The sequence below is a fragment of the Barbus barbus genome (genome assembly GCF_936440315.1).
Source record: "Barbus barbus genome assembly, chromosome: 7".
Lineage (NCBI taxonomy): Eukaryota > Metazoa > Chordata > Actinopteri > Cypriniformes > Cyprinidae > Barbus > Barbus barbus.
Genome location: NC_136735.1, coordinates 24,921,146 through 24,946,908, shown reverse-complemented (window position 1 = coordinate 24,946,908; position 25,763 = coordinate 24,921,146). Strand labels below are relative to the sequence as shown.

The 25,763-nt window shown below is 37.1% G+C and overlaps 1 protein-coding gene across 1 annotated transcript in view; it reads left to right on the top strand.

Moving 5' to 3' along the window:
- Positions 1 to 22,565, top strand: part of LOC306872719 (multiple PDZ domain protein-like) — a gene marked incomplete at its 3' end in the record, with an annotated part of 45,622 nt that extends 23,057 nt beyond the window's left edge. The window contains exons 19-42 of the mRNA XM_079421473.1: positions 3,485 to 3,596; positions 6,602 to 6,800; positions 7,813 to 7,944; positions 8,024 to 8,293; positions 8,380 to 8,557; positions 9,211 to 9,309; positions 9,439 to 9,504; positions 9,583 to 9,642; positions 10,606 to 10,780; positions 11,074 to 11,282; positions 14,380 to 14,471; positions 14,793 to 14,838; positions 15,289 to 15,660; positions 16,639 to 16,722; positions 16,976 to 17,196; positions 17,281 to 17,428; positions 17,551 to 17,622; positions 18,722 to 18,770; positions 18,861 to 18,904; positions 18,996 to 19,106; positions 20,113 to 20,217; positions 20,323 to 20,426; positions 22,062 to 22,185; positions 22,401 to 22,565. Coding sequence (XP_079277599.1) covers positions 3,485 to 3,596; positions 6,602 to 6,800; positions 7,813 to 7,944; positions 8,024 to 8,293; positions 8,380 to 8,557; positions 9,211 to 9,309; positions 9,439 to 9,504; positions 9,583 to 9,642; positions 10,606 to 10,780; positions 11,074 to 11,282; positions 14,380 to 14,471; positions 14,793 to 14,838; positions 15,289 to 15,660; positions 16,639 to 16,722; positions 16,976 to 17,196; positions 17,281 to 17,428; positions 17,551 to 17,622; positions 18,722 to 18,770; positions 18,861 to 18,904; positions 18,996 to 19,106; positions 20,113 to 20,217; positions 20,323 to 20,426; positions 22,062 to 22,185; positions 22,401 to 22,565 — 3,237 coding nt within the window. The remainder of the gene's footprint in view (positions 1 to 3,484; positions 3,597 to 6,601; positions 6,801 to 7,812; positions 7,945 to 8,023; positions 8,294 to 8,379; positions 8,558 to 9,210; positions 9,310 to 9,438; positions 9,505 to 9,582; positions 9,643 to 10,605; positions 10,781 to 11,073; positions 11,283 to 14,379; positions 14,472 to 14,792; positions 14,839 to 15,288; positions 15,661 to 16,638; positions 16,723 to 16,975; positions 17,197 to 17,280; positions 17,429 to 17,550; positions 17,623 to 18,721; positions 18,771 to 18,860; positions 18,905 to 18,995; positions 19,107 to 20,112; positions 20,218 to 20,322; positions 20,427 to 22,061; positions 22,186 to 22,400) is intronic.
- Positions 22,566 to 25,763: the final 3,198 nt, after the last annotated feature.

Genomic DNA, 25,763 nt, shown 5'->3' with positions numbered 1-25,763 from the left:
CACAGCGTGGATTTCAGAAAGTGCACAAAGACTAGCGTGCGCACTTACCATAATCTTGGATTTGAAAATTCTCTTCTCCAAATGCTCTAGAGGGAGCAGCATGCTCATAAGTGTCCCCCAAAAAGAGGGGAGCGATGCTAGCTCTACCAAGGCATAGCTCTGAAGAGCGAAAAACTCGACCCTCAACGTAAGAGGGGACTCAGACGCTCGTAAGGGAGCGGCATGCTCATAAGTAATCCTCTATAGAGAGGAGAGAAATGCCAGCTCGACCCACAAGAAGAGCAACATGCTCATAGGTGACCCTCTATAATGAGGGGAAGCCATGCTAGTTCAACCAAGGCAGAGCTCTAGAGAGCGGAGAACTCAACTCTCAGTATGAGAGGATACTCAGCACATACATAAGTAGAGTGGGGCATAAGGTAAAAACCGAGGCCTACCAACTCAAAGAATGGGACGAAGTCTCGGCGTGTAACCCATACCATACAGGATTTTAGAAAAGACAGCAAAACACTTGGTGTGCGATCTTACCACAGCGTGGTTCTTAGAAAAATGCACAGAGACTAGTGTGCGCACTTACCAAATATGGGTACAGCAGCAACCAGGATCAGGTTGTTAAGTAACAAAGCTCTGGGAGCGGAGACTCTACTTACAGCAAAAGGGTTTCAAACACTCAGGAGGGAGCGGCATGCTCATAAATAACCCTCCACATTCTAGGCGAGGGGAGCAAAGCTAGCTCAACCTACAAACAGTTTTAGGGATACCTAACAACCCGAACAGGCTGCTGGAAATAGTATCAGGGTAATAGGTAGCTGAACAGAAGGCAACAAGGGGTCAGGGAAACTGCTACTTAAAACCCTAATAAGGGTGAGCAGTTCTAACCTAACCCTCTATGCACCTATCATGGCCTCGTTTGAAGAACAAAAGGGCCAGACTAGAAAATGCTGCTCCTCAGAGCCAAAGCATTGTAATAAAGTTGCTCAGCACTACACCTGATACCAGCCTGTAGTACTGGTTTATTTTAGGTTAGTTCGAATGGTATAAAACACACATACCAGCGAATCTGATAAAATTGGATCGTACTCACCCATCCATGGATCCCGCGCAGAAGAACTGTCCAGTGTAGGGGCAGAATAAGAGCGCAGGAGGTGCTTACCTAACCTCGGTCAGGTGGTAGAAAAAGAAAACTGAGGTTGCAGGGGAATTAGAGAGGGGAAGATGAGGGCTTTAGATGTACAGGCCCCCTGAGGGAAGGAGAGATGTTCAACTCTACCCTGGCCTGGGCGAGAGCATCGCAACGCCTCGTCCGGACCACCTCCCTCAGGTCTTGCTACCTCTCTTTGACCCGCGCCACCCTGAAGCCCTACCCGCAGGCGGGGAAGGGCGCGAGTCGCGACACTAGCCTTCTGTGCCCATTTCTGATCCTCAGATCGGGATGGGCCAGGACCCCTGCGCTGTTTGAGCTCAGACCTGGACCTTCTCGTTTAAATGAAGGTTTAAAAAGCCGCTGAACGCGCCTTCGCCTCCCTAAACCTTTCAACCACCGACTCGACGGAGGTACCAAAAAGGATGGAAGGCGAAACCGGAGCACTGAGAAGAAAGCCCTCTCTCTCTTCTCAATATCTGCCAGGTTCACCCACAGATGTCTCTCCGTTACCACCATGGTCGCCATAGAACTGCCCATAGCAGAGGCGGCCTGCTTAATGGCTCAAAGAGCTAAATCAGTGGTGCGGCACAGCTCAGCAACCTCGTCAGGTAAAAAATTATTATTATTATTTTTACAAACCCTGACTTTTATCCAGGTCTTTCAACAGATCAGCCTGATATGCCTGAAACACTGCCATAGTGTGTAATGAGGCGACAGCCTGACCTGCTGCTGCGTATGTATCACATTCCAGCGTTTTTCTTTTTCTCAGATGACGTCAGCGAAATCGCGTCATTGTCATCCAACAGCTCGCCCTCGCTCGCGGCAGACGAGCGCGAGAAGGAAATCCCTTCTATAACTCATTGGCGAGAACCACCTGCAAACCCCATGAGCTCATTTTCCTCCGTGCTTCAGCAGCGGAGGGTCCTGAACCGCGGGAAGCAGACGGCTGCCCCTCTTTCCTCGAAAAGAGAGACAGACCAGAGCGGAGCTTTTTAGAAAAACGCTCGCAGTACATGCAGCGCGCAAACCAAAGACGCAAAGATCATGTGAGTCATCAAGCATCCGATAACGTGGACACGGATGCACACATCTCTCAAACGCCTTGCTAGCGCTCGCCATTACAAAAGTAAAGCATACTTACCTCGTAAGCTGCACACTTCAAACAAAACAGTCATTGAAGACGAAGAAGAGGATGATACTTTCTCCCGGCGCCCCTTTATACTGTGGCGCACCGGGAGTGACGTCATAGGCTGTCGCCGGCCAATATTTGGTGTTTTTGTATATATGCTTCAGACACGGGTCACGTAGATGGAGTTCCCCATAGCGACCTCTAGAGGACGCAGTTCGAAGTTCCCTTGATAGGGAACTGTTGTTAATAGTTATTTTTTTAAACCTACATCATTAACTAATGTTAATGGATGTGATCTTTTTGTATTTTGTTATCATATTCTGACATTTGTTTTCACTTTAGATTTTATTTTATACTTTAACCTACAAGCATGCATTAAAGCCAGATCAAAATTTACAAAAAAGATGTTTATAATGTTACAAAATATTTATATTTGAAACAAATGCTGTTCCTTCTATTCATCAAAGATTCCTTTATCTAAAAGTATCGCAGGCTCCTCAAAAATATTAAGCAGCACAACTAGTCAGCATGATAATAAGAAATGTTTCCTGAGCATCAAATCAGCATATTAGAATTATTTCTGAAGTATCACGTGACAGTGAAGACTGGATAACTATTTGATAACTTATTTAATAATTTATTAAATTTTTAAGCAATAATATATGTTTTTCTTTTACTGTATTTCATCAAGTAATTGCAGCCCTAGTGAGCATAGGAGACTTCTCTTTAAATATTGAAAATCATAAAAAAAAATGCATCCTTACTTGCATTTGGCCTTGGTAAGAGGCTATTTTGGACCCTAGCTATGTTCTGGGTTTGATACATTGGGTCAGGATTCGGAAGAAGTTAGTGAACATTATAAAACTGTATTTCTTGTCTTGACAGCAAGGACTGTATCTAACATCATCTGTTGACAACTTAAAAAAAGTGCAAGAAATTGCTCATCAGAGGATTGTTCTTGTTGCTATGAATGTCATTCAGTCACACATTCACTGGCACCGACTCGCCTGGGTTCTCTCTGGAGAACCGGATGCCTGTGTACTAAATAAACACTTTCAGCACTGGAAATGAAGCATTGCTGCAGGACAGATGTTTAAAAGGGCTCTTAGCAGCTCTAGAGATCTTTTTGCTTGCCATTTACCGCATATGCGAAGAAAATAGGCCGTTTCACTGAGTAAAGATGCCTGATGCTTTCTCTGTTTGTGTTCTAGACAAATTCCCACTCTCAGAACAACAAGATGGAGGCTGATGCTAAAAACGCCTCCATCCCCTCAAGTGGCTATGAGAGAACCATAACTATAGTCAGGGGAAACTCCAGTCTGGGTATGTTAACCCTGTTTATTACACTCTTCCTATGTGTCTTCTTATACCTCCTCAGTGTGTTTCACAGAGAGGTGAATTCTGTGAGAGACCTGTAACGTGTGTTTGTATGTGTGTGTATAGATGTTGTACACATGCAATATATTACGTAGGGATGTAAAGTTTTGTATTAGTACATGATATGATGTTTTACAACTTTTTTGCTAACTAGCATGTACTTTAGTTTGTATGTTTGTTTGTTTTTTTAAAGAGTTGTGATTTCTTAGAATATATGTTTTTCTCTGATGTTTTCAGTCAAGTCAAGCTGTACTGTACATGATGCATTGCAGGGCTTTTTTTTTTTGCTGGCCCTGTCAGGCTAGTAGTTCTGATTTGAACTTGCCCTACACACTATTTTCACAGTATTTCCAGTATTTCACGTATTAAGTTTTTTTTCTATTTTTTTTTTTTTTTTTTTTTTTAATTGTAAAAATAAAACTAAATGCCTTTCTTTTGAAATTTTGAACAAAGAATCCTGACAAATATGTAGCATGGTTTCAACTAAATACATAAATGAATACATTCATACATAAAGCAACACCATTTTTTCCACCAATGATAATAATAAGAAATGTTTCTAGAGCATCAAAACAGCATATTAGAATGATTCCCAAAAATAAATTACATTTGAAAATATATTCAAATAGAAAACAGTTATTTTAAATTGCTATAATATTTCACAGTATTACAGTATTTTACTGTGTTTGTGACCAAAATAAATGTTTCTTAGTGAGCGAAACTATTAAAAGTTAAGTTTAACAGTAGTACATTTTTATATTCATCTAAAAAAAATTGTTTTCCATTAAACACGTTTAATTGTTAATCTGATTAATTTAATTATTGTTTATATTTTTAAGCAATAACTTTTACAACCATATCATTACAACTCCATTAAAACCTATAAATTCATAAACACACTTGAAAATGATGGCATACCATGATTTGTTCAAAATATTTACCCCATTCTTACTGATTTTTACAAATCACTCACAATTTTGACAAAGCTTTATTTCTATCAGCGACATAACTTTACACTGTGGATGTATTTCAGCATAATTTACAAGAATAATAATGAATACATCACAGAACGCATGACCCAATAGGGTAAATGACATTCCTTTCAACTGCCCCGAAGATCTAACACTGGCCTCAGGCCATCGTAATTGTTAAGCCCTGCAGTGTATCTATGCAACCACACCATCTCATTGGCAAAATCATAAAGCTCAGTGAAGAATATAGAAGTTGTGGTTTCCATTAAAAGTTGATCTTTCTATTTTGATGAAATATTTATTCCAATGAATATTCATCGATTTGACACAAAGCTCTGCATGAGTATTATTTAATTCAGCATCCCATTTCATCTTGATTTTTTTTATTAACATGACACAGTCAGTTATTTATGAGTTATTTATGGAATAGAGATTATAAATCGTGATGTGTTGTGTGTCTTTTGTTTTGGTGTTCTCTTGTGTCATCTCTGTCCTGTGCTGTGTTTTACATGGTCAAATGTGCACTTCTGTTACTAGCGCACTATGATTGTACTGTAATTTGACTGTTCAGACAAGAAACCTGATAAATGAATGTTCAAATTGAAAATAAAAACTTCAAAATGGATGAATCTCAAATTCTTTACGACCATAGTGTTGTCTCCATGATTGATGTGTGTTTCCTTGCTTGTTAGCTCTCACGTGTGTTCATATTGCATGTGTTTTCTCTTTGCATGGACTCCTAATTATTCATAAATCAACTGCATATTATATTCAATATAGGCTTGCATGGTGCATGCTTCAAATTGAGAGCGATTTAGAAAGATTTGTTAGAGCAAAAAATAGTACAAAGCCAACCAGTCACTTTACACCCACAATGAAGTCAGCGGCACTGTTTGAAGCTCATTAGCTCAATTTAATACTTGTAAAATGAATAGTTGAAGGCACACGCTGTGATTTTAATACAACATGAGTCAAAGCCAACACTTTATATGTCATAAAGGTGAGTGAGGGGTATCAAGACCCTCTCAAATGCGCTGACATGCTCATTGTTATTTAGAAATACTCTTACATTTGCTTTGAATAAGAGAGTTTGAATGGATAAGACAGACAGTTAAAGGGTTTGCAGGGTATGGAAATGACAATTAGCGAATGATGATATTCCATTTGTAGTTTTAAAGAAATGTCTGATGTAGTTAAACTTCCATTGTTGAGCTGGACACACTCACACTTTAACACACACTTGAGTTGGTTATGAGGATCTTGTTTAAATAAAAATGACTAAATGTATATATACACTTAAAATATTCACTGTTGGGAGAGCCTGGGGCTAGTTGTCACACTTCTGTGAATATTTGTCGTTTTAGGTTTATTTTTGAAAGCTTGTTTCTATACAGGCACACACCTTATAGTCTCGGCTACAAAAATAGCAGTTGAACATTTCCACTGTTATTATGCAAGAAAAAAAAGATAAATTTTTTTTAACCCATGCTGGCCCTTTCACACTATACACTCTTAAAAATAAAGGTGCTTCACAGAAACACCATAGAAGAACCTTTTTTGTCTAAATGGTTCCATAAAGAACCTTTGACATCTGAAGAACCTTTCTTTTTCACAAAAGGTTCTTTGTGGTGAAAGAAGGTTCTTCAGATTATAAAAAGGTAAGAAAGAGATGGTTCTTTAAAGAACCTTTGACTGAATGGTTCTTTGTGGAACCAAAAATAATTCTTCTATGGCATCGCTGTGAAGAACCTTTTAGTATTTTTAAGAGTGTATGGGGTGGTTTGTGAGAAAAGAACCTTATAGGTTTTTTGGCACACAGTAAAACAATTAATTAACAGCAAAAATGTAAAAGGTAATGAACAAATACAGTATATATAAAATGAAAAATACATGGGACAACATGTGACAAAATAAGTACATACCTCAGGTGACTAGGTACTTGACACGTGTGTGTGTGTGTGTGTGTGTGTGTGTGTGTAGGAATGACAGTGAGTGCCTTAAGGGATGGTTCAGGCATGATAATCCACTCTGTGGTTCATGGCGGGTCGATCAGTAAAGACGGGAGACTGGTAGTGGGGGATGGAATTGTTGCCATCAATGGGGAATCCACCACCAACCTGACCAATGCACAAGCCAGAGCGATGCTACGCAGACATTCACTGATCGGACCTGATCTCAGGTGCTCACACACACACACACACACACACACGTGCACACTTACCAAGCTTTATCTAAATGGGAATCTAACACTGACTTCTAGTTTTTATATAAATTTAATGCAAATGAATGCAGTATAACTCGCAATAAAATTCATTATAGTATATCAAAAAAGTGATATTATTTCACAAAATAAGTTTGTTCGAATTGTATATGCACAAACAAGCAAATATAAAAAATATATAAATATATAAAACAAATATATTCATTCTTTCTGAAAGTTTGGGGTTGTTAATATGTTTTTAAATGTTTATAAAAGAAGATTACCATGCTTACCAAGGTGTATTTACTGTATTTAATCAAAAATATAGTAAAAACAGTACTATTGTGAAATATCATTACAATTTAAAATAACAGTTTTTTATTTGACGTAAAATGTAATTTACTCCTGTGATGGCAAAGATGAATTTTCAGCAACCATTATTCTAGTCTTTAGTGTCACATGATCCTTCAGAAAACACTGATGATTTGGTACTGAAGAAACATTTCTTATTATTAATATTATCAATTTGGGCATTTTTGCCTTTTATCATTATAGGAAAGTATATATTGACAGGAAACAAAGTGGGAGAGAGAGGGAAAGGACTGTGAGCTGGGACTCGAACTCAGGTTGCCCAAAGCACAGCTGCGTTTATGTACATGATTCTGTCAGCGCCGACAACATGCGCTTCTTAATAGTTGAAACTGTGATACTTTTTTCAGAATTTATGATTAATAGAACATTCAAAAGAACATTTATTTTAAAAATATCATTCTTGTAACATTGTAAATACTGCCACTTTTGATCAATTTAATTAATCACTTATGTCTTTCATAAGATTTCATCTGTTAAAAATAATTTACATTTTTAAAAATTGAAGAAAATATTATGTTCTAGCCTCATTTCACATTTCATTGGTTGTTGAAATGATATTTTTCATCAAAACAACTTTAATCAAACCCATTTTGCTTGTTCTTGTGTGTTTTTGTATCAGTGTGGCTTATGTGCCTGCTGCCTTCCTGGACATGCACAGAGCCAGCTATGCCCAATCAAAAGAGGAAATAGAAATACACAGAACAGCTACTGTCCAACCCAAGCACTCACAAAAGCTGCCTTTTAAACCCCTGTAAGGAGACAGAGAATCTTTTTGTCTGTTTGTTTTCTTGTTTCTGATGGTGTTCTAATGCTTGTTTGCTTTGTATTAGAGAATGCATTTCTGAACAGCAAAGTACAGTGGATGGTAAAGGAGTGAATGGAAAGATTCAAACTGAAGAAGGGAATGAAGGAATTGATAACCACAATCAAATTAAACAAAGAGAAAGCAATGAAAGACTGGAAAGAGACAAAAGGGTGATGAATGAAAGACCGGTCTTGCAGAGTGAGAACGGACAAAGACTAGGAAGAGAAAAAGACAGACGAAAAGATGAAGAAGAGATGCATGGGAAGGATCGTAGTTCATGGAGTCAGCCTAGAAGGTATCCCATAAACTAACAAAACATCGACGCATTCACTTTTAGTATGTTGATGTGTAATGGTGATATGGTTGTGTTTATTGTCCTAGAGTAACATTATTCAGGGCTGGGGGCACGTGTCTTGGCTTCAGTGTGGTGGGGGGTCGTGGAATGGGCAGTCGACTGAGCAATGGAGAAATGAGACGGGGCATCTTCGTAAAACACATCTCAGAGGACAGTCCAGCTGCACGCAACAGTTCTTTAAAAGAAGGAGACCGAATTCTTCAGGTGAGTTTTTATTAGACAGTATAGCCTTCAACTATTGCTCTTTATTGCTTAGCCAACAACTGCCCACTTAGACACTGTCTGAAATTACAAAAACAGAAAAAAATACAAAATTAATGATACAAATATTTATATTTAAAACTTTGTATAATTTAGAATTTTTATGACCACTCTGCTTCATTTAATGAACGTAAATGAGAACTTGAGCTGTCGAGCATTTAAAAGGATGCAAAAGAAATCATAAAGTAGAAAGCTGATAACCCTTGTGGGAAAAAAAATCACCTTTGTGCTCCACAGAAGAAAGACATTCGGGTTTGAAACAACATGACGATACAGTCAGATAGTCAGATTGGAATGGGTTATTTCAATCTGCTCTTGCCATTTTTGTGTGAAATATACATCAGAAGGCCTGAGGCTGAGACTAGTTAGTGTCGATGAACAGTAATTGGATTTGGATGATGTTTGATGCTCTCCATCTGCTGGTCATAATAAGCTAATGCATCACTCCTACTCAGACCTAAATAAATTAGATAACAAGATTAGTTTAAAGAAAATCTGGGGCAAACTGCTTAACATGAAAGTAGAAGTATGTTGAAAGTAATGAGCGACTGGAGAAAGAACTTCACACATTACATTTTTAATATGTGTGTTTGCAGGTTCAAGGTGTGGATGTGAGTGATTTTACTCATGAAGAAGCTGTGGAGGCGATCCGTAGAGCAGGAGACAAAGTAGAACTACTAGTGCAGAGTCCTCAGGTACAGCACACATACTGTACACATGCACACATATAATCACTTTACAAACACTCATACTCAGTGCTAGAATATACTCCAGACAAGACCAAACATGAGTCCATAAAACATTTATTGCCTCTTTATGTCCAGTTTTCAGCTCCTGACAACTGCTCTGAAGATGACAATGTATCAAAATCAAATGCTCCAAATCACCAGGTGTGTTTTTGCTTATGATACTGTGTTTATCATTAGTGTCTTTTAGGGGTTTTATGTATATGCTTATCTCATCTTTAGGAACCCGAGATCCCGAATAATCTCTCCCTAACCTACCCCTTCAGTCCCATCCCCTTTAAGGTCTGTGATGTTTATTTGCATAGTAATAACCCGATATATCTGTATATATATAACATATTATAGGCTCCACATAAACACTTAATACTACCCTTGTGAAGGTACTCATAATTATACTTTTAAAAACAGGGCTTAAAATAAATTCTGCCAAATGTACAGCATTTATGATAAACTGAAACAATACTTCAATACTTTTATTACTTTAATGATATTTCTATTAAAACGTGTATGTCATGTATATAAATATATTTGTAATTACACATTTGTAATAATGAAGTTGCAGTTGCAGTGCATTAAATGTATTAACTTTGAATGAAAAATCGAATAACAGACCAGTTAAAATTATAATCAAGTACCTCACATGTGCCTTAGTATGTTAGTCAACACCAAAATAAGATACTTCTTCTTTAAAGCCCCACATAAGATATTAAAACATTATTTAAACTTGACTTTAAAGTAAAACTTTTAATTTGATATCATTACAAGGTTTATTAAGAAACACAGGGTTACACTTTATTTGAAGGTGTTCTTGTTACAGTGTAGTTATACATTTAAGTACTGAGTAATATTAATTAACTATATGTACTTACTATATGATTAGGGTTTGTTTTAGGATTACTTGTATGTAATTATGCATCATTTATTGTCATTATGAATGTAACATGTATAGCAAGTAAAATAAAGTGTAACCAAACATTGTCATGAAGGTGTATTCTATATAAGTTCTCTCAACTGTACTTTTATTTTATTAATATTACATTATTTGCAAGTAGTGTTAAAAAAGAACTACAGGTACACATTTTATACAATTATGCACACTTATTTTTGTCAGATTTTTGTCAGCCATGTCGCAACATACTGTTGAGGCTGAACAGTAAAACTTAAATGAAAGAGATTTTTTAAAAGAACTTATTTAAAAATGTGTTTTCTGAAGAATATAATCACTTTTTTATGGTGCTATTGTAGCGTACAGAAGACTGGAAGTTGGGGAAGCCTCCACATTTAGCTCCCCCCCTCCTGAAACTGCCCTCTAGGCAAGTCGACACAGAAACAGATGGAGTGCAGAGGGTTCCAGAGAGACAACCCCTGCCAGAAGAGCCTTCACATCATCACAGCGAGCAGCAGCATGCCTCTTATTGGAGTATGTTTGAGTGTGTCTGTGTGTGGCTCAGCTTACACCTACATAAAGGGGGCCAAATGTCCCCTAAAGACAGTCAAACCTGAAATCACCTACATTGTGCGGAGCAGTGAATCATTCCCAACAAGGAAAACACATCAAACGTATTTACTTAATAAACATACTTAATACCAAGCTTAGAGGATCAAAAATATCATTAGCTCTGAATACAAGTCGGTGCCTCTATTAGTGTGTCTGCTAATGTGTCTGTATTGTTTTATCTGGATGTTTTTACATGTTTATGTGTGTGTAAGCAGGCCGCATGCAGCAGAGGTATGGCAGTCTGCCTGGAGAGCTGCACATGTTTGATCTGGACTGTGGCTCACACAGCTCTGGACTGGGATTGTGTTTGTCAGGAAACAGAGATGGAGCTCGTGGTAGAATGAGTGTGTACGTGTCAGAGATCAAACCAGACGGGGCCACTGCGGCAGATGATCGGGTCAGAGTGGGAGATGAACTACTGGAGGTGAGAACAACCTCCTGAACTCTTGACTGGCCAACAGAAACATTTCATTTGCACAGTCAAGCCTTTATGCTGTATATGTTGTTTATAATTAGAAAGCAAACCCATTCAGTTTACATTACATTTACATTTAGTCATTTAGCAGACACTTTTATCTAAAGCGACTTACAAATGAGGACAATGGAAGCAATCAGAATGATATGCAAGTGTTATAACAAGTCTCAGTTAGCTTAACACAGTAGAAATAGCAAGGTTTTCTTTAATTATATAATAAATAAAAAGAAAACAGATAGAATAGAAAAAGAATAGAGCAAGCTAGTGTTAGAGGCCTTTTTTTTGTTAATTGTGTAATAAATAAAAAGAAAACAGATAAGCTAGTGTGAGGTTTTTTTTAAGAATAGATTTAGAATAGAGAGTGCTAGAGTTAGAGGGTCAAATAAAGATGCAAGATTAGCTGATTCTTGAAGATGGCTAAGGACGCAGCTGCTCAGATTGAGTCGGGCAGGTCATTTCTGATGAAACACGAAAACAAGTGAATTGTGGTCATTTCAACAAATACTGATTTTTGGAATATTTTTGTTCTGGTATCTAAAGTTTGATGCCCTTTTTCCTGTAGATTGTTTAGTTACCATAAATGACAAATGATTATACCATGCAAAATTTGATTGTAATCGCAATGATTGTAACAAGAGTAATGCAACATAAAAAAAATAAAAATACTAAAAATAAATAATATTATATTATATACACTGAACAAAATTATAAATGCAACACTTTTGTTTTTGCCCCATGAAACTGACTTTTTCTATGTACACAAAAGGCCTATTTCTCTCAAATATTGTTCACAAATCTGTCTAAATCTGTGTTAGTGAGCACTTCTCCTTTGCCGAGATAATCCATCCACCTCACAGGTGTGGCATATCAAAATGCTGATTAGACAGTATGATTATTGCACAGGTGTGCCTTAGGCTGCCCACAATAAAAGGCCACTCTAAAATGTGCAGTTTTACTGTATTGGGGGGTCCGGGGGGTCCGAAAACCAGACAGTATCTGGTGTGACCACCATTTGAGTTGATCAGGTTGTCCACTCCAGGACAGGTTTGGGCAGCACTGACCTAGATTAAATGTTGTGCTCATCTGCTAATATTAAAATATATTTAGAGAAATATTGAGTAATGCATATATAGTGATGGACGGAAGATCACGAACCGGATTCGTGACAAGCGAAAAGGATTCATCTTATTTTAAATAATTCTAATAATTTTCATATCATTATCAAATATATTACAGGTACATCTCAAAAAATTTGAATATCATGAAAAAGGTCAATATTTTTTGTCACTCATTTCAGAAACGGAAACCCATATAATATATAGATTCATTACACATAAAGTGAAATATTTCAAGCCTTTATTTCTTGAAATTTTGATGATTATGGCTTACAGATAATGAAAACCCAAAATTCTGTCTCAGAAAATTTGAATATTACATAAGATCAATAAAAAAGGATATTTTAAACAGAAATGTCAGGCTTCTGAAAAGTACTTTCATTTCTATGCATGGAGGCAATCAGCCTGTGGCATTGCTCAGGTGTAATGGAAGCCCAGGTTGCTTTGATAGCGGCCTTCAGGTCAACTGCATTGTTGAGTCTGGTGTCTCTCATCTTCCTCTTGACAATACCCCATAGATTGTCTATGGGGTTCAGGTCAGGTGAGTTTGCTGGCCAATCAAGCACAGTAACACCATGGTCATTGAACCAGCTTTTGGTACCTTTGGCAGTGTGGGCAGGTGCCAAGTCCTGCTGGAAAATTAAATCATCATCTCCATAAAGCTTGTCAGCAGAAGGAAGCATGAAGTGCTCTAAAATTTCCTGGTAGATGGCTGCGTTGACTGTGGACTTCAGAAAACCAACACCAGCAGATGACATGGCAGCCCAAATCATCACTGACTGTGGAAACTTCACACTGGACTTCAAGCAACATGGATTCTGTGCCTCTCCACTCTTCCTCCAGACTCTGGGACCTTGATTTCCAAATGAAATGCAAAATTTACATTCATATGAAAAGAGGACTTTGGACCACTGAGCAACAGTCCAGTTATTTTTCTCCTTAGCCCAGGTAAGACGCTTCTGACGTTGTCTCTGGTTCAGAAGTGGCTTGGTAGCTCTTTTCCTGAAGACATCTGAGCGTGGTGACTCTTGATGCACTGACTCCAGCTTCAGTCCACTCCTTGTGAAGCTCTCCCAAGTGTTTGAATAAGCTTTGCTTGACAGTATTCTCAAGCTTGCGGTCATCCCTATTGCTTCTGCACCTTTTCCTACCCAAATTCTTCCTTCCAGTCAACTTTGCATTTAATATGCTTTGATACAGCACTCTGTAAACAGCCACACCTTTCAGTAATGACCCTCTGTGACTTTCCCTCTTTGTGGAGGGTGTCAATGTTCGTCTTCTGGATCATTGCCAAGTCAGCAGTCTTCCCCATTATTGTGGTTTCAAAGAACAAGTGATACCCAGAATTTATACTGTAGGGATGGTCATTTATTGAAAATCAAATGTAAATATTCTAATATTTTGAGATACTGATTTTTGACTTTCATGAGCTGTAAGCTCTAATCATCAAAATTAAAACAAAAAACTTTTGAAATGTTTTACTTTACATGTAATGAATCTAAAATATATGAAAGTTTCTCTTTGAAATGTTACAAGAAAAAATTAACCTTTCCACGATATTCAAATTTTTTGAGATGTACTTGTAAATGCATCCACTGCATTATCAAATTAAATACACATCATTATTATTAAATACACATTTGACAACTTTATGAATAAGTCCCATTTAGGAGTGAAAGGTATTAGAAGGAAAATAATTCAGTATTATTAACAAGAAATAAAAGGAATTTGTCTTACTTTTTAATATTAGCCTCTTATTTGAGACACAAAGTAATATCTAAAGATGGTATGTAGACATTGCCCCGAATGATGGTATGTTACAATTGCCCCCAGTCCCCCCAATATAACTAAAAAAGCTAAACACAGTGAAGTATGTGTCTTATCTAAGGTCAAGGGTTAATCTTCAGCATGTTTATGCATGTATTTTGAAGATAAATGGACAAGTGCTGTATGGACGCAGCCACCAGAATGCAACAGCAATCATCAACAATGCTCCAGCTAAAGTCAGGATTCTGCTCACAAGGTGAGATATTTTCATGTGAATGCAGATTAACACAAGCTGTCTTCTACATGCATTTTAATATATACATGGTTCATTTATATTCGTTTTTTTAAATCAGCAGAAATAAAAAAGACTTTGGATTTGTAAATATTTAAAACAAAGGAAGATATTCTGCACTATGTATCAAACGCACTGTATATGCACATGAATACTGTATGAAACTTGAAATCAAACTGGAAGCATTTTCACAAAGGTCTCAGACTTTGCATCCTACTATGTATAGTGTATGTATAGTGTGTATGTGTTACTTATTTTGATGCACATATATAATTTTCTCATCAGGAATAAAGCTGCACAGAAACAAATGACTACAGGACCAGTAAAGGAGGCAATAGAGAGACACACACACACACACACACACACACAAACAAATAAACTAATACTTCTTAAAACAGTAAAAGACACAATAATTATAGTTTCCCTTGAATAACAAATCAAATCATTGTCAAAAAAAGCATTCTGAACAAGTTCATTACAATATATTTGCATAGTTAACTGCATGTTTCTGACAAGTTTGTTGAATTTTTCATTTATTCTTTATTTTTTACTGGACCTCTTCTTGCGTCACTTGCGTTATCTAATAACAGTTTTATCTGTTTAGATGGACAGCTGTCCTGTTGTATCTCCTGCCATGCATATTAATAGCATCAGAGGTGGCCAACATTTACTTTTGTCACAGGTAAATCCGTCAAATCAAATGTTAGACAAAAACTCGACACAAAATATCCACCTGCTTCATTCTCATTCTCTTTATTCTCATGTTTTTGTTTGTCGTTAGCATGGAAGGATCAGCAGAGAGGATAAACTGAAGTCTCGCTCCTCAGAGAGCCTCAACATTGGTCTTTCTGCTCCAATCAATGCCACATCCAATCATAAGCCCTCCTGTCATCCTGCCAGTCACATGTCCCCCAGCCACTGTACTCCTCCGTCATCTGGCATTTCATCAGTTGATGAGAGCATTCGCTGCGGCTCCACGGCCAATCAGAGCACTTGCACAGGGCCCCACAGCTCTTATTACTTTACCCAGTGTTCTGTGAGCTCTGACCCCCTAACATGTCCCATCATACCTGGCTGTATAAATACCATTGATATCTGCAAGGGAACCACAGGGCTCGGCCTCAGCATAGTAGGAGGCTGCAATACAGTCCTGGTGAGAAATCATAAATGAAACCAAGCATATCAGACTTCACAGTGTTGAAACAGCATCTTCAGTGCAAATCTGAATATATCAAATACCACAGCAATGTTGCCTGAAGTATTGATCCAGTCAGCCAAAAGTGAAAATATCAGTTAATTTTTTACTCATGTCATTAGCAGAATGTTCTTGCAGTTTTTTCTTTGCTGGTGAATTGCGAAAAAAAAAGACAAAGCATTTATGCATTCCAAAGCAAAGCAACATTGCATTCAAGATATCCTTTATCAGTCACCATCTGAATGTAGGAATTAACTGTAAAAGTAGCTCATTCAACTCTTTGAGTTGAAATTAGATTTTTTTTGCATGAACTACCCTTCAAAGAAATATTACAGATCAAATATAACTTAAATTGTGAGATGCTGTCAACTAGTGCAGGAAATAATCTCAACTAACACAAAAACTCATTTACAGTGGAAGTGAATGAGGTATGTTGACAGAAGGGTTTTAAAACCAGAAATGTAAAGTTTGTTTCTTTTTTATTTTTTAATATTGAATTATTTAGTGGAAAAATGCTTATTATTTGATCTGTAAAGTTGTCTAAACTATCCTGGATTTACTTATTTTTATGAACTGAGGAATGGGTCTAAATGATTTTTTTATGTGGCATTCGACAGAAGGCCAGAAATGCTCTTGATAAAGCTTATAAAATATTCCTTTAAATTAAAAATAAATATAGAAGTAACATGTTGCAATCACCAGAAATCAAAATGGGAGTTCAAACAATATTCTCTCTTTCCCTGGGGCTTTTTTATGTGTAAATAAACAAAGCTTTTGGATTTTGAATCATTTAAAGGGAAAGAAAAGTTATTAAAAATACTGCACTATTTTTAGGTTTATGCCAGCTTGAGTGCATGGTGTCATTAAAGAATGACTGTCAAATTTTCAATTCAACTTTTCACTTAAATGCTTTAACTAAATTTCCTTCTTTGTCAGGGAGCAATAGTGATTCATGAAGTGAATAAGGACGGTGCGGCACACAGAGATGGTCGGTTGTGGGCAGGAGATCATATACTAGAGGTACAGAACTCTAGTATTCACCAGTGAAGTTGTATAGAATATAGTTCATTGATCTCTTCACAAAGAACTTCCATTGAGCCAATCATAGAATAGCAATCATTACTTTGAACTTGTGCCTTAGACTGACTTCAACAAGCTGAATATTCAATCGCACACGCAGGACGCTTGAATATTCAAATGGGGAAAATGTAATATTTTCCTATCCAAGGTTCTCTAGATGGCTCTTAAGTGTGATTATTGTTATCTCCTCCAGGTGAACGGCATTGATCTGAGAATGGCCACTCATGAGGAGGCCTTGAGCGTCATGCGCTTGAGTCCGCAGCGTGTGCAATTGTGTATCTACAGAGACCCCGTGACAGAGAACCCCACACACCCCCTCCAGAACCACACACCTGAAGACATGTGGGACCTCTTCGGTGTGGAACTGAACCTCAAAACAGGACAGGGACTGGGGCTTCGCATTGTGGGGAAAAGGTGGGTTATTCTAAAGGGATATAATTACATTACAGAACTGCACAGTGATTCACCTGAATTCATATTTGTCTGCGTGTCTTGCAGGAATGACACTGGAATCTTTGTGTCTGAGATAACAAGGGGAGGGGCTGCAGACTTAGATGGAAGACTGTTGCTAGGTGACCAGATTTTGTCTGTGAATGGAGAGGACATCCGAGCTGCATCACAGGACTATGCAAGCACACTACTGCAGGTGCGCACAAATACACTTCACTTAGGAATATATTAATTGATGCATTTCCTTCTTCATCATAATAGGTCTAATTATGATCCTCTCTCTCTGTCTCTGTGTGTGTGTGTGTGTGTGTGTTGTAGAGCTGTATTGGGCCTGTGCTGTTGGAGGTGGCACGTTTTAAAACTTCATCACACTACTCATATGGAGATCAGGTAAACAGTTTATACGGTACAACTAGATCATTATGCAGTACCATTTGAACTTCGTGATCTAAAACAATAAATATGTATGCATTATAATTTATGGAAATTATTTTTATAATGGGTTCAAAATATGCTCTTGTTGGCAAGAAAATGAACAGAATGACTCCCAAAATAATGGAAATAACGAGCCAAAGTTAACCATTGTTCAGTGACTGACACAAGGATGTCAACTTAAAGTTCATATATTTAACCATCTTTTGTAATTTTATCAACTTTGGTGGAATTCTTTGGAGTGACACCAACTAATACAACACTACTAATACTAGTCACAGCTTATTAGCATGCCTGTTATTCACATATTGGCTGTTTATTATTACTTATACAGCACGTTCTGCATGACCATATTCATCCCTTTTTTTTTGGAAAGTTTTGAAATGATAACTGCATATAAGAAAAGTATATGATTTCTTTTCTTTTTTTAAAAACTGAGGTTAATATATTATGCTATATATTAGATCCACTACTGTTCAAAAATGTATCATTAAATTATTAAATTATCAAAATTATTAAATGATTAAATTCATTAAATTGATCAAAATAAACAAAGGCATAAAGAAAATTATACAAAATTTTTCTTTCAAATAAATGCTTTTGAACTGTTTATAGAATCCTGAAAAAATGTATCAGTTTCCACAAAAATGAAAGCCGCACAACTGTTTTCAACATTGATAATACTATGAAATGTTTCTTGAGCAACAAATCAGTATATTAAAATGATTTCTGAAGGATCATGTGACACTGAAGACTGGAAAATTCAGCTTTGCCATCACAGAAATTTTAAATATATTCTAATATAGTTAAGTTATTTTAAATTGTAGTTAAATTTCACAATATTCTGTGTTTATTGCATTTTAATCAAATCTTGATGAGCACTTGGTGAGACTTCTTTAAAAAAAACTTACAAACCTTAAACTTTTGAATGGTAGTGTATGATAGATATGTACTCTACACATATTTACAGCACACAAACACAACTTTCATCTCAGATCTAGACGGTGCACAATCTATACAGTGTTTGAGAATCTTTGTTTTATTCGTGTTATGGCAGGTGGGCGAGTTTGATGTCCCTCTCCTCTCCTCTCTCAGCACAGATGATTGTAAGAGTGTCTGTCACATCACACAATTATTCACTATTCAATATTCAGTTCTATTCATCAGTGAGTCAATGTTTTCATCTTTTTGCACAGCTGTGGATGGAAATGTGGACATCAGAACTGTCACCGTTCAGAAGGTTTGTTTTTATATGCAGTAATATAAGGCATGTTTCTGCAGTAACTGTATGATCCAGTAGTAACTGTAAGGTTGGTGTGATTCTGTCCCAGCATGAATTTGAGTCTGTGGAGTTGAGATCGAGAGGCACACAGGGAGATTCAGTGATTTATATCTCCAACCTGGACCCGACCACACCTGCAGCACACGCAGGACTTCTGCAGGTAGAGACAATGAGAATGCGTGACACTTGGTGGGCCAAATCGCTGATCTTTGCACATCGTTCCACAGCTAGAGTAAACAGTCTCATGAGAACAGCTGGTCACCCCACGGAAGAGAGGGGCGGGGTGAGCAGAGCTCATTAGCATTTAAAGGAACATGCACTAAAACGGGTTGCTGAAAACAGAGCTGAGTTTGACAAGGTAAAGAGGGTGTTGTTTTACACTACCATTGAGAATTTTTAACCAAAGTATGTTATAGACTTTTCATTAAGACCCTAAAGAATCATATCAACTTGTGGAAAATGGGCATCCGGTGACCCCTTTTGTCATTCTTTTGAATTTTCTATGTGTCAAAGAATCCTAAAAAAAATAAATTTTAAAATATATTAGAATCGAAAACAGCTGTTTAAAATGGTAATATTTCACAATATTAATTTTTACTTTATTTTTGCTTTAAAAAATAGACTTGGTGAGCATAAGAGACTTAAATAAATAATGTTATTGATGCCAAACCTTTGAACAGTAGTATATATAAACATTTTCCATTTATTTAGCCTTAATGGAACTGTCACTCAGTAGAAATCTAGATTAAGACTGTTTTATAGTTATTTATAGAGCTATATTTCCAATAAATTACAATACAAATATGTATTTGGATTTTTTTATTTTTGTGTACAGTGATTTGGGTAACAGTGTTGAATGATTGAGCAAGCCACATTCTGTGAACATTTTTTTAATTTTTACTGCAATGAACTATACTGTAACTATTTTATATTTTTGTATATAGTCAAGATGGTCATGGTGGAACAGGCCAAAATTACCATTTAAATGTATACAGAAATGTTCCTACTTAAATTTGTTTTAGATACTAGTTTATCTAACATATCTAGTTCCTACAACAACAACAAAAAAGGGAATGTCACTCACAGGACACCAAAATGAATACTCCATTCATGGGAATTGCTTCCCACCAACCTCAAAAATAATCAACTCTAAATTTAATTTTCAGCTGGGTGCCAGGGTCATCAGCATTAACAGTACATCAACTGAACGCCTCTCAGTTACTGAGGCAAGTACTCTCCTGAAAAACAGCAGTGGAGCCGTCACACTGCAGGTGTGTATCTTCAGACATGTATCAAATCGTTTCAGATTCAATACATAATCAAATGTTCAGAGCTCATATTTCCATGAATGTCACACCCTGTGTGTTTGATTAAAGGTGATGCCAAGTGGATGTACAGATGGAGCTAGTAAAGATCGGTCATCTTTAATTCACTCCTCACCTGGACTCTCAGAAAATTACAATACCCACAACCACCAGAGGTACTCGAAATTAATATAATTTCTAAGACATGGATTCCTTTGCAAAATTCTTATGACAAAATTAGGTAGTTTGTATTATGTTTGACATTGTATTGGCAATATTTTTATTTACTGTTATTTGTTTTTTATTGTTATTTATTTCTATTGATTTATATGTTGAGTTATATATATTGTGTATGTGGGCAGCACATTTTAATCGAAATAAATTTGGCATATTTTTTAAATTTTGAAATAAATTCATATTTTCATTCAGCAAGGAAGCATTAAATAATGAACAGTGACAGTAAAGGCTTTTACAAAAGATTTCTATTGAATTAAAATGCTATTATTTTGAAATCAGCATATTAGAAGAGTTCTGAAGGGTCATGTGACACTGAACACTGGAGTTTTGGCTGCTGAAAATCTAGCCAAATTTAGCATTGCCGTCACCGAAATAAAACATGATATGATTTTCTTAGTTTGCCTAAATATCATATTTTTTCATTTAGTACTGCCCTTCAGAAGTTATAGAAGATACTTACATGTTTCCCAGAAGACAGAATAAGTTAAATTTACCCTGATCTTCACCCCTGGCTCTTAATGCATGGTTTTTCCTTCTGGAGCATCAGTAAGCGTTTGAACCCTCTGTGATAGTTGCATGTGAGTCCCTCAGTTGTCCTCAGTGTGAGAAGATGGATCTAAAAATCATACAGTTATTGTTGGAAAGGGTTCAAATACACAAAAATTCTGGAAAACCAAAGAATTTGAGGGACCTGAAGGATTTTTCTGAAGAACAGCAGGCAGTTTAACTGTTCAGGACAAACAAGGGACTCATGAACAACTATCACTAAAATCAACAAAAAACACACAGCTGTGGATCATTCAGGTAACAGCACAGTATTAACAATACCCTTTTGAACAGGGTCATTTTTTATCAATTCAACTATTATTTTCTCTTGTGGACTATATGTAAACATATTTTATGTGAAATATCTTATTCAGGTCAGTCCTAAATAAAAAATAACATGCATTTTGTATGATCCCTCTTATTTTGGTAATTAACATTTTGCAGTTTCTGCAAGGTGTACTGTAAACTTTCGACTTCAACTGTATGTATAGAACTCCAATATGTTTTAGAAAGTAACTTTTTCTTTTAATTTTCTATTAACACTTTCTATGTGAAATGTTTTGTCACTAAAATACATAGGTCCAGGACAAAATATTTATGGGTGGGAACCAATAAGGTTACATCATACAGGACTTTAGTTAACTATGTTCCTGGTCTGCTGAGGATGGTCCTGATTTATGCTTTCATTTAAGATTTATTACTCGTTTTATCCCAACGCTGCCTTTTAATATATATTAAAATTGCACATTTTTACTGAAACGCCTGCTTGTGGATATTTCAGCGTCAGTTTGCGTGTGCAGTTTTGTAGAGGCATTAGAGTCAGCAGAATTCTACTCACTAAAGCTCTGATAAAGGACTTCACCCCCAGGGCACCCAGACTATTCAGACACCCTGTTCAATAGAAGTGTTAGGCTTGCTTTTTTCGTTTTTCTAACTGTACTAAGAGATTAATTGTTGCCCTGTTGGCCAAAAGGGTGTCTGGGAAAAAAAATGGGTTAAATTCTATTTGTCTTTTGTGTGTGTTTAAGTTCTCCTCAGTTCCAGACTATCACTCTTGAACGTGGCTCTGCTGGACTTGGCTTCAGTATTGTAGGAGGATTTGGCAGTTCCCATGGTGACTTGCCCATCTATGTCAAGAACATATTTCCCAAGGTACACAAGAAAGAGTCTTAAACTAAAAAACGTTGAGTAAATCTCTTGACTGCAGTGCGCCAAAGAGACCAATACATGTCCAAACAAATGTTCAGTTTGCATGTATGGTGGCATGTACACACTCCACCTCCTGACATGCAGACATCTGACTGAGAAAAGAAAGTTATTTGTGTATTTGAGCGTGAAGCTTATGTGACAGTGCTCTGTTTCCACAGGGAGCTGCGGTGGAGGACGGGCATTTGCGTCGCGGTGATCAAGTACTGACAGTAAATGGACAGAGTTTGGAGGGTGTCACTCATTCTGAAGCTGTTGAGCTCCTTAGACAAATCAGCGGGACAGTTACACTACAAGTACTCTCAAAACGACTACCAACATGCTGATAATGTCACTGTCCTCTTGAGATGTTTCGCGTAGACCTCAAGGAGCAGATGTATTACCGATTAGATATAGATGACATTCTACAAACTGTATTTCTACAAAAAAAAGTCCCAAAATGTAGTCTTTTCTAATTGCAAAAATATCTCAGACAATGTGTGTAAAGTGGGAGAAGCCAATAGAGACTAGTGCTAAACCAGTGGTTCTCAACCAGGGGGTCTGCAGGATGACTTTTATTAAATTATTTAAATGAGAATTATTAATATTAGTATATTAAATCGAACTAATCTATTAAAATAGAACTAAATAAAAATATAATGAACTATATAAAATATGAAAAACATTATTCTCTCTAATAAATACTGATTTAATTGAAGAACACAGTTTATACTATTATTAGTGCTGTCAAATCGATTATAAGAAAATAAGAAATAAGTTTTTGTTTACATATGTGAGCACTGTGTATATTTATATTAGTGCTGTCAAACGATTAATCGCATCCAAAAGTTTTTGTTTACATTATATATGTGTGTTGTGTATGTTTATTATGTATATATAAATACACACATGCATGCATATATTGAAGAAAAATGTTGTTCATATATTAAATATATTTATATGTAATATGAATTATATGAATATAAATATATACATGGAAATATTTTCAAAATATATACTGTACGTGTTTATTTATATATGCATAATAAATATACACAGTACACACATATATATTACATAAACAAAAACTCTTATTTTGGATGTGATTAATCGTGATTAATCGTTTGACAGCACCAATTTATATGTAAATATCAATGCGCACATGTATATATTTAAGAAACTTATAATTATGTAAAATATAAATCATAAATATGAATATACATATATACATGTAAATATTTCTTAAATATATACCTGTGTGTGTATTTATATATACATATAAATACACACAGTACACGGCTATATAATGTAAACACTTTTCATTTTGGATGCGATTAATCGATTTGACATGCACACGCACACCCACACACGCACACGCACACACGCAAGACATAGGGAAGTCCATTAGGCCACGGGAAGTCGTAGAGAGTCGGACTCGTAATCCAAAGGTTGCGGGTTCGAGTCTCGGGCCGGCAGGGATTGTAGGTTGGGGGAGTGAATGTCCAGCGCTCTCTCCACCCTCAATACCACGACTGAGGTGCCCTTGAGCAAGGCACCGAACCCCCAACTGCTCCCCGGGCGCTGCAGCATAAATGGCTGCCCACTGCTCCGGGTGTGTGTTCACGGTGTGTGTGTGTGTTCACTGCTGTGTGTGTGCACGTTGGATGGGTTAAATGCAGAGCACGAATTCAGAGTATGGGTCACCATACTTGGAAATGTCACTTCACTTCACTTCACGCACACACACACGGGACCACAAAACCTTAAGTGTCACTTTTTCAAAATTGAGGTTTATACATCATCCGAAAGCTGAATAAATAAGCTTTCCATTGATGTTGTTAGAATAGGACAACATTTGGCCGAGATACAACTATTTGAAAATCTGGAATCCGAGGGTGCAAAAAAATCTAAATATTGAGAAAATCGCCTTTAAAGTTGTCCAAATTAAGTTCTTAGCAATGCATATTACTAATCAAAAATGTATTTGTTTTGATATATATCAAGTTTTGATATATTTACAGTAAGAAATTAGCTAAATAACTTCATGGAACATGATCTTTACTTAATATCCTAATGATTTTTGGCATAAAAGTCAAATCGAAAATTTTTACCCACACAATGTATTTTTGGCTATTGCTACAAATATAACCCAGCGACTTAAAACTGGTTTTGTGGTCCAGGGTCATATATATATATATATATATATATATATATATATATATATATGACGTGTATATACCCTGTGTGTGTGTGTTATACATATATATATATATATATATATATATACATACACACACACACACACACATATACACACACACATATATATATATATATATATATATATATAATGTGACGAGTCGGCTGCCTCCCCCCTGTCCATCATCACCACCCCGTCCCGTATTCGCCGCCCTTCACCAGGCTCCCGACGGGAGTGGGTGTGTGAGAGAGGAGGGGCGCTGAACACGCAGGGCTGGCGGCGTGTGATGAGGCGCACCTGACGTGAATGGAGCCTCGTCACCGCCGCCGTTTAAACTCCGAGCGCGCCTCTCCTCGGGAGACCGGTCTCTTCCCGTGCATGCACGCTGGTGTCCTCGTGGGTCCAGGAAAGGGAGCGTAGAGGGAACTACCTGCCGCCGTCAGAGACGCGAGCGGCCGGACCCGCAGTCCGGCCGACACTGCACCCGCGATACGGCCGTCGGGCAAGGACGCCGGGCCGTGGAATCCCGTCGAGCACCCGGGGATGAAGGAGTTGGACGAAGCCGCCACAGAAGCCGCCGTCACCCGCGCCCCGGGACCTCCAGACGGGAGCGCGTGCGGCCGCCAGACTCCGCCCCTTACCTGGACCCTTCCCCCCTGAACACTGCCCTCCTGCACAGCCCCGCAGCACGACGAGGACACCAGATCCCCGTTTATTTTGGACACCTTTTCCCCCTTTGGACACTTTATTTTAAATATTGTTTAATAAAAACCTCTCCGAGGCTTGACGCCACGCCCACTGTGTCTGTCGTTGGCTCCTCCCGCCACAATATATACACACATATGTAAATTATTATATTCAAGCTTCATGAAATGAAAGGTTGAGAGCCATTGTGCTAAACTGTGATTCTTTTACACATATCTGCTCTTTTTGTACTGTATTGCTTCACAACACAGATTTGTACCATTAATGTCCACTTTTCAGCCTCTGAACATATAACTGGCACAGTTAGCACTAAGAGCTCACATTATGCATAGTTATTCATAAGTGTGATTCAGATACACATTTAGATTGTCATAAATCATGCATATAACTATTTTAAGCAAGACTAATATATAGGAATATTTTCTGACTGTAACTCAATGAACAATTATAGCTGCATAATTATTGTCTGTATATGTTGTTAGATGCATTCATGTCAGTACTTCACTGTTCTTTAAAATGACAATCAACATTCATCAGCTCGTAGATTTCTTTTTCTACTGTAAATTTATCTGTATAAAAAATAAATTATTTTATTGCAGTAAATAATTGTGTATTAAAGTCTTCATGTTAGACTACAAAT